Below are 10026 nucleotides of genomic sequence, written 5' to 3'. Positions count from 1 at the left end.
ATGATTTGTAGAAGGCCCGGACTCGAAACATAATATTCTCTGTGTTTAGTATTGGTCTGACGTCCGAAAAATATTATTGGTCTTGGACGTCAAACACGTCAGCACTGGGCCATGGTCGGCCCATATGTCCCACACTATAAATATCGAAGTACACGAAGCCCTACATTTTTAAACTAAAAAATATTTAAAAAATATCATTATCAAATAATAATTTATAAGTTAATTAAATTTAAAGTAAATTTTCTTTGAATCTCCAAATCCCTACTTAAGGCTGAAAAAAATTCTTATAGAAAAAATGTGTTTGAACTATCTGATCTAAAAATAATAATTTTGAATTCTTTGAGTCCATATATATGTTTTTTGAGACGAAGATGGTTACAAAACATTGAAAATATGACATTAATATATGTTTCTGTTTGTCGCGAAAATTTGCGGGCGTGCCAGGCACGTGTTCGTGCCGAATGTGAATTAATCTGACTTCGTTTACCAAGCGTTGCAAATCTCGATTCGACCGTTTGTTCTAATTCCCTCGAAATGACTCCAAAAATAAGAACGTGAAATGAGAAATATAATGAAATTAAAGGAGGAATTCATAAGCAACATCAATATTTATTATGCCGTTATAAATTCGAACAAAGCATTCACATGAGACTTGGATGGACATTGCTAAAATCTATAGAATGCTTGCTGGAAATGACAATAAACAACGGAGCAAATAAGAGAAATTTTGCATAAAATTGATAAGGAATTCTGCAGAGTTTTTGCTGTAGATTTTTGTGTTGATTTTTTTGTCGGTCCCTTTCTGATTATTCTTTTTGCTTTTGTTACATTCCGCACAGCAGTTTTCTCTTCCCCCATCACTCCACGTTCTTCCACGTCGGGCACTGGCAGCAACTGATATCACGTTGATTCATTGGGCCAACTGCAATTTCATTTGGGCCGAATTTTGGGCTTCTGAAATATTAGGCACAACAATTGCCCCTCGTAGCCAATTTGGCCCATGGGCCAATTTGGCTATGTTTTCGCATGTCCCTTTTCAAAACAAATGGAATTCCTTCGCACATTTCCCAAGCATTCCGATCTTCCTGGAGTCTTCAAAATGAGTTTAACAAATGTAATCCCTTCACAATAAAAGATCCTGGCTTATTTATGTTTCTTTCTCAACTTTCATTTTCAAACTTTATTCCTCGATCCCCGCGTCAAATCCCTAAAAATCCTCCACACTCCCTTCGTTCCTTCCATTGTCTTCTTCCCCAACTCCTCGCCTACGCTGGATAACAAAAGCATCGATTTGCCTCATCATTCCACGTTCCTCGATTTTGCCCATCGCCCAAATCCTTTCGGTTTACTGGGAGCCGCGGTCTGTGATATACCGCGTGCACCACCACCCTCATTCTCCTCTCTTGGTTTTCTCTCATCGCCACGCCGTTATCCAAATAGTGTAAGCTCCTCTTCACGGGTCTGTGATTCCTTCACTCGCCGTCCACCGTCCGGGCAACTACAAGGAACATATAGATATCCCTCTTTTTGTTTCATTATCTCGGTTGATTCGATTGGATGGTATTTTGTGTCTATTCAAATTTATGTTGGAGTATTGCTCTGTGTGGCTACGTGTTCTTGAGTGCTTCATAAGGATGATTACTGCACATTGGCAATTCCTCTTTGTCTGTTAGATACGCAACTTTAGCTCACGTGATTCTTCTCAGTACCAATGTATATTTCTTCGATTTTCTTGTCTGGGACGTGAAACGCCTTTCGTATTTCACCTTGTAGGGATAACCGGTGATCTTTCACTCGTGGGCGCACACTCGTCAGCGTATCGAAACCAATCCTCTACGCTTAGCGATGAATTCGTTATTGGGATGTCTACCCCCGTGTATGTTTCCTCTTTGTCTGGGTGTACTTTGTTAAGTATTAATTCCCCTTACTTTGAATCTTATGCCATTTGCAGACTTTCGATGATCACTGAGGGTGATTCTAACTTGGTGGAAGCCTTTGATCATACTGTTGATCCTTCCTATAGTCATATTCCCTTATCCCTCGAGGCCACCAACATGCTATTTCCTCTTTCCATCCTTGAGCCAAGTGCTTTACTGCTAAATCGCACCGTTGTACCACCTTTTGAGTTTGCCAAATTTAAATCTTTGCCCAGGGGAGATGTTAACTGGAATGTTTGGGTTGAGAGGTTGAAAAAGTTTGATGGGAGAATGTGGCGAAAACATGGCCTTTACCAATTCATCCAAATGTCCACCACCGATCGTACTTTTAATCTAGACCTCATCGAGGGTGCCATTCGGTTATGGGCACCGCCTTGTAATTCTTTCATTCTCCCCTGTGGCCCTATGTCCATCACTCTTCAAGACGTTTTGCATCTCACTGGTCTTCCCGTTCTTGGAAATGAATTTGCCAGCCTGGTGGATACCCGGGACTTACCTCAGCTCTCTGAACAATATTGGAGTCCTTCTTCTTACTCTCAGATTATCAGGTCTTGGAGCGCTCTCAAGAGGACTTCCCCTACCAGCGAAGAACGTATATCCTTTATGTGGGTACTGATATGTAAGTATCTTTTTTGTCCTTCTTCTGGTAAGCCGACTATGGAATACTTGGCCCTTGCCAGGTCCCTGAGCGTTGGAAATGTACACGGTCTTGGTGTAATGTTTTTGGGATCGATCTACCATTGGTTGAACGTTGCCGTGAATGATGTGCCCCTCTCTAGACTCAATGGGGTTATGTGGTTTCTTCAAATGTGGCTGTTCTCTTACTTTCCTGAGTTGAAATCCCCGCCCGGCCTTCTTTCTGAGAGGTTGTCATGGAAGGAACTCATAACTTGTCAGAGTACTTTCACTGTTGCAGGGGTGTGTACTTTTATGCGATCTCTGCCCTTCTCTCGAGCAGTTCATCGGCCTCCTTTCCTTACGATCACAGCCGATGATTACCCGTGGATTGGGTATATGGCTACCAGTAAAGCGATAGACGTATCTTCCTTGGTTAAAAATGTGCGGACTGCCACCCTACATCCTCGTTTCCTAGTACATGACGGGGTGTCCCCACGTGATCAAAGTACCCATATTTTTGAGTTTTAAAATCCAACCTTGTACCCCTCCCAGCTAGGTTTGTGTCCAACCGTGCCTTCAAACGCATTGTATCTGCCTCGCCCCCTGAACGAAATGATAAAAGCGGAGTTGTCTCAAAAGAAATTCACTTCACTATCGTTGATCGAATTATCGGAGCAAGCCGAATATTTTAAGACCCCTGTTGTGGAGGCCCCCATTTCAGTCTCTGATGACTACCTTGCATGGTGGACTACAAGATACCGTTGTCTTATCCCTGCAGAGCTGGACATATCAGGTATATCTCCTCCTGCTTTTTGTATGATTTGCTACTCTCATATTTTAAATATTATATGTTTGGATATGTAGACCCTCAAAGTCCTCGACAAGCCTTGGATCTGTCGGTTGCAAGGAATGATAGAAAAGGCAAGGAGGGAAAACCAAATCCTACTCAAGTGACTCCGTCTGCTCAAGTGAAACAAGTACATGTTCCTTCGCCGTCAAGATGGCGGACCCGATCCACCGCTCAATTGTCTCGGGCAATCCAACCACTCACTTCCATTCCCTCAGCTGGCCCTGTGACAATAGAAAATCTTGACTCCTCCTCAACCTCCAGCCCTTCCGCAGAGACCGAGTCGGATGAGCATGTCCCTTTGGCCACTCCTTTGGCCTCACTCAAGCGTAGGAAAGTTCTCCCCGGGAATTCTTCCGATGATGTGGCAGAGAAATCTCCCTCGGCTGGCTCCCACTTTCTGGTAACAACCATTCTACTCCCTCTTTAATTATCAGTTTGTTGTTTGTGTCTCACCTTCTCCTTGGCATTTTAGGATCTATCGGCACGGAGAGCGATGGTCTCTTTGGTAGAGGAGACTTTGGATTTTGATTTCAGCTTTTTGGAGTCAGGACCCTCTCATATGGCCTCCTCTTTGAATGTCCCCTCTGGTTTGGAGCTTGCTACCGCAAAAGCTTCACTGAAGCATTTCTTGAATATGAACCTCAACGCCTTAGGGGATATGGAAAAAACCACCATTTTATCTGCTGTGTCTATCCTGAAAAGCAGCCCAGATTTCTCGTCATCCCCACTTCATGAGGTGTTGGCTGCTTTGCCAAACATATTCTCAGCTTTCCAGGACTCGAGTTCTATATGTTCAGAGACACTAATTCGAGTGAACAACTTCAAGGAGCAAAAAAGACCTTTAGATGGTACGCTCTCCGAACGGAAAGTTGCTCTTTCTGATTTACATCAGAAAAATGAGGAGTTTGACGCCAAAGAGGAATTGGTGAAGAAGCTAGAAATGGAAATCGCCCAACACAAAGCTGATATGGTAACTCTCCTTCATGACAGTGAGGTTTTAAAGACTTCCTCTGACAGACTCAAGGCAGACATCCAAAGCTTGGGCGACAATTTGGTAAGTCAAAGGCATGCCTAACAGCAGTGGGAGGATACATTGAAAACGGCTTAGCAGACTCGGGTTGAATGCTTGTCCAAGTGGGAAGAGCTACGTCAACTTGATTTCTCTTGAAGACTCCATCTCATCTTTATGGCGATATTGGTTTATGTTTTGGTATTTTGTGGACTTTCTGGACTATAGAGTAGTACATTCTTGACATATTGCGCCTGTCTGCCATGATTTGGCTTGTTCTTTTTCTTTTTCGTGAATGTTGGGGAATGTTTAGAAACTCAGCTCTGTTGTTATAATGCATTATTCTCTGGATATCTGTTGCTTGGGGCTTGTTTGCAGGTGTTTTATATTTTTGGCATATTATACTTACAAGCGAAACTCTGCCAAAATTTTTTCTAAAAAGTGAACATTTAATAACGATGCAAGCAAACGCAAATCAACATACATTCCCAATGAACGGCCAAACCACAATTTTTGAATAAAACTCACCGAAGTTTCAAGACATGCACTTAAATGAACTTCGTTTTGTTACCGATTTGGCCAACTAACAAAACGAGCACTCTACCCAAATTAACTACCGCGAACTCCACGAGCCAGTATTTTTATTTATTTACAAATGCTCCATCACTCTTTACAAATAAGTTTGCCAAGGAATGGCTTAAAGCCTATTCCTTGCATATTCACAATAACTTTTTACAAGTTAATACAATGGATTCAAACAAAGTGGCCATCTAGCCTACTTTGTACCAACTCCTTCTCATCCAGCTTCATGAACCCTTTGTTTCTGACACCCCTACCCAACTACTGGGGTAATAATGCTTCAAATATTTGCCATTAATGCACCTTCTATGTGGCTCCCCATTAAGACTTGCCAACCAATATGCATTTCCATCTAATATTCGATGAACTTTGAATGGCCCTTCCCAGTTGGGTGACCATTTGCCGAACTCCCTGTCATTGGTCCCGAGGGGTAAAATCACTTTCCAAACCACGTCTCCTTCTTCAAATATTTTCTTATTCACACGCTTATTGTAACTTCTGGCCACCTTGGATTTCTGAAGCATCAAAGCATTATATGTCTGCATTCTCAGCTCATCCAAATCCTCAAGTTCCATAATCATAGCTTCCGTGTAAATCTCTGGTTCCAAATCATTCTGCCTCATCACTCTCAAAGAAGGGATTACCACTTCCATAGGCAATACTGCGTCATGCCCATAAGTCAAGGTGAAAGGGCTTGTACCAGTAGCACTTCTCTTTGAGGTCCGATAAGCCCATAAAGTCTCTGATAGCAGTCGGTGCCAATCTCGGGGATTGTCTTCCATCATCCTTTTCAACATCTTGATCAATACTTGGTTTGAAGCTTCAGCTTGACCGTTGGACTGGGGATAATGAGGTGAAGAATTAATTAACTGGATTCCGTAATCTTCGGCAAATTCCTTCATTTTTGACCCTACGAACATAGTTCCCTGGTCGGTAGTGATCGATTGCGGGATTCCAAATCTGTGAATAATATGTTCTTTTACAAACAGAACAACATCTTTCTGCTCTACCTTTTTCATGGGGAGAGCCTCAACCCACTTGGTGAAGAAATCGGTTGCCACAATTATAAAGGAGTGTCCTTTAGACGAGGGAGGATAAATTTTACCTATCAAATCCATGGCCCACCCCTGAAATGGCCACGGCTTTATGACAGCGTGCATTTCATCGGCTGGTATCCTCTGAATATTTCCGTGTTTTTGACATTGTTGACAACCCCTCGAATATCTTATACAGTCTTTTAACATCGATGGCCAGTAGTGGCCATGTCTGCGGATTAGCCATCTCATCTTGATTCCTGACTGGTGTGCCCCACATATTCCTTCATGTACTTGCTGCATAACTCTCATGGACTCTGGGAAATCCAAACACCGCAACAATAAACCATCGTATCCTTTCCTGTACAGTTCATCTCCCATCAAGACATAATGCAGAATTCTCATCTTCAAACCATGAGGCAACCTCTGCTCAGGATTCCTCAATGCATTTTTTATTTCATCTCTCCAATCCCCAGCGAGGTCAACATCAATGTCAAAGGTATCCACTTGTATTCCTCGCTGATGGATAGAAGGGTGATTTCTTTTTTGTATCAACAAGAGTTTGTGGGTGAGCTCGGACGACATCTTTAAACTAGAAGCAATTTGAGCCAATTCATCAGCTTCCCAATTGTCTTGCCTTGGCACATGTTGGAATGTCACATCCTCAAAATCATCAAGGAGCTGTGAAAGAGCAGTAAAGTAAGGGGCCAACGCCAAACTCGAACATTTATATTCCCCTGACATTTGCTTGAGACTAACTGGGAATCCCCAATAATCAGCACATCTCTAGCTCCCAAATCTCGTAAAATTTCCAAACCAATCACTAGTGTTTCATATTCAGCCTGATTATTGGTGCATGAAAAGTCCAGATTGAATGACAAAGCCGTCTTGACTCCTGTTGGGGATGTTATCACGACTCCAACCCCTGATGCCCTCTCCGTGCTGGAACCATCAAACTTCAAAATCCAAGGCTGATTAATACAGAAAACTGGTATATCTCCTGGCACATTCCCTGTCACATCAATCATAGGATGGTCTGCTAGGAAATCAGCAACGGCTTGGCCTTTCACCGATTTTTGTGGGCAATAGATCAAAGTGAATTCGGCCAATGCCAGTGACCATTTGTCAATTCTCCCAGTCAAAACAGGCCTGTGAAGCATGTACTTGACTAGATCTGTCTGCGAAATCACATAAACTCTTGAATGAATCAGATAATGCCTCAATTTAGTACATGAATAATACAACGCCAAACACAGCTTTTCTATGACTGAATATCTAACCTCCACCTCTATTAATGATCGACTCAGATAATAAATGGCTTGCTCATAATTCTCTTGGTTATTTTGTGCCAAAAGACACCCAATAGAATCCTGAGCGGCCGATATATACAATTTGAGGGGAAAACCATGTTTTGGGGGCATCAAAACAGGAGGTTTAGACAAATATTCTTTTATTTTATCAAAGGCTTCCTAGTGACATTTTTCCCATTTAAATTCCTCCGAGTCTTTCAACTTTAATAGTAGAGAAAATTCACGAGTTTTACCTGCCAGGTTTGAAATAAATCTTCTTAAATAATTTACCTGACCGAGGAATCTTTGTAGCTCCTTCTTATCCTTCGGTGGCATCGCTGCCATAATGGCTTTAGCCTTATTTTTGTCCACCTCTACCCCCCTGCTGGTGAACCAAAAATCCAAGGAAATTCCCAGCCTGTACACCGAAAGTACATTTCAAAGGATTCAACTTCAAGTTGTGCTGCATCATCCTTATAAAACTTTTCTTAAGATGGCCAAGGTGATCTGCTGCTTTTTTAGATTTTACAACAATGTCATCAATGTATACCTCTAAGCACTGACCGATCATGTCATGGAAAATGGTATTCATGGCCCTTTGGTAAGTTGCCCCCGCGTTTTTTAATCCAAATGGCATAACAAGCCATTCGAACGTGCCGATCGCTCCGGGGCATCTAAAGGCTGTCTTAGATACATCCTCCTCGGCTATTTTTATTTGGTTTTATCCTGAAAAACCGTCCATAAATGACATCAACTCGTTGTTTGCTACTGCATCGATTAACATATCAGCTACTGGCATGACATAAACGTCTTTCGGGGTGGCACAATTTAAATCTCTGAAATCTATGCAAACTCGAAGCTTCCCATTCTTTTTCATGACAAGGACTATATTTGCCAGCCATTCCGTGTATCTTACTGGACGAATGAATTTTGCTTTGAGTAGTTTTTCAATTTCTTCTTTTACTCTTGCTTCAATCGCCTTGGACATCCTTCTAGCCGGCTGTTGGTATGGTTTGAAACCATCTTTAATTGGTAGTCGATGTTCCACCAATTTACGATCTAAACCCGGCATATCTTCATATTCCCATGCGAAACAATCTTTGAATTCCATGAGAAGTTTCACTATTTCCCCTTTCATCTCTTCCTCCAATAAGTCACTGATGTACGTGGGTTTAGGGCATTCCACAGTCCCCAGATTCACCTCTTTCAAAGGGTCCTGAGTCTCCGGCTGTCGATCTTCCATCTGTGCCGGAGCTAAGACTAAATCTTCCAGCTGTAACTCTATTTCCTCACCGTTATCAAATTCATCTTCAAATATTACTTCAGTTCCGTCAATGTCCCATAATTCATGAGATTGTACTTCACTCACCAGCTGCTGCAATGTGGCTTTCCATTCGGAAGTTGCAGCCACTTCCATTTCTTCTTTAGTGAACTTAATCATCGACCCCCTCGATAACAGGTCGAACCATGGGTCTATGAGAGACCATGGCAGTGGGTTTGAGAATTATTTCAACTGCTTTCTTTATTTTCTTGGTGTCCATGTAGACTGCTCCTTGCTGCCCATTCACCTTGTAATCACGAATTCTGATAGGTCCGAAGGCTCCATCATAATATCTAGCTTCTACTGCGTTGGAGTTTGACTGATACGGCTGTGAATCAGCCTGTACCACTTCCACCTTATCTCCTTTCCACATCAACAGCAACTGGTGCATGGATGATGGCACACAATGATTGGTGTGAATCCAATCCCTTCCTAACAAAGCGTGGAAACTTGCACTGGAATTTACCACGAAAAAAGCTGACAACGAAGATCGGGACCCTACAGTGATGTTTGCTGGCAATACTCCCAAAGTTTTTGTAGACTCCCCAGTAAAAGCCGCCACGGAAACTTCGGTGGGAATCAAATCCTCCACCTTCTTCCCCAATTTCTGAAGAATTCTGTACGGAAAAATATTCACAGCAGACCCATTATCTATTAACACTCTAGACAACGGTTTTCCATTCACATGCGCTACAATATAGAGTGTCTTGATATGCTGAGTCATTTCATTTGTGGGTCGCTTCATCAATACTCTTTTCTCTTCATCGACAAAAACACCGACGCTTTCATTGAAAATATCAGTCTGAACAGGTTGTGTACCATTTTGATTTCCAGCGAACACCTCGGATTCACACATCCTTTTGCGTTTGAATTCCTCTGGAAACATTAACGAGTCAGTGGCACACTCAAATGAAACCAAAATCTGCCCTACTTTGAAAGTAGCCCTCTTGACTGGTTCACTGTCTTCCTCCGATAAGAGATCATCATCTTCCTCCTCATTATCTTCAGTAGCCTTCCTCCCAAATTTTTTCTTCTCTTTAAATGACTCCTCTACCCCAGACCTACGTTCAGCAGCTTTTTCTCTCAACAAACGTCGTTTTTGGGTTCTAGAAAGAGGCTTTGGGAATTTTGGATGTTCTACTCGCCTCCATACACCATCAGGGATTTCTCTGGGAGGAACAACAAAGCGGGAATTCCTCTCATTTTTTTTATCGGTGCTCAGAAGAGATGGCCTCTGTGTTATCTTATGACATGACTGCTGGCCACTTCTTCTCTCGTTATTCCTCGACCAAGAATATGGGCTCCTTCTGAGGTACTGGTTCTCCGGCCTTTTGGCCATGGATTCCCTATCATACCTCATATTCCTTCCAGTATAATGCAGATCCTCCC

General features: G+C 42.4%; 1 protein-coding gene across 1 annotated transcript; it reads right to left on the bottom strand.

Annotated features, from left to right (window-relative positions):
- Window positions 1–5220: 5220 nt before the first annotated feature.
- Window positions 5221–8733, bottom strand: LOC142556825 (uncharacterized). Its single transcript, XM_075668327.1, has 4 exons — window positions 8066–8733; window positions 7608–7734; window positions 6753–7205; window positions 5221–6708 (listed from the first exon to the last, which is right to left on the bottom strand). Exons 1-4 carry the CDS (start codon window positions 8731–8733, stop codon window positions 5221–5223), a joined length of 2736 nt encoding a protein of 911 aa, XP_075524442.1.
- Between the last annotated feature and the right edge of the window lie 1293 nt (window positions 8734–10026).

This window comes from Primulina tabacum, chromosome 1, assembly GCF_025594145.1.
Source record: "Primulina tabacum isolate GXHZ01 chromosome 1, ASM2559414v2, whole genome shotgun sequence".
Lineage (NCBI taxonomy): Eukaryota > Viridiplantae > Streptophyta > Magnoliopsida > Lamiales > Gesneriaceae > Primulina > Primulina tabacum.
Note: the sequence above shows the minus strand (reverse complement) of the source record. Positions and strands in the feature narration are given on the sequence as shown.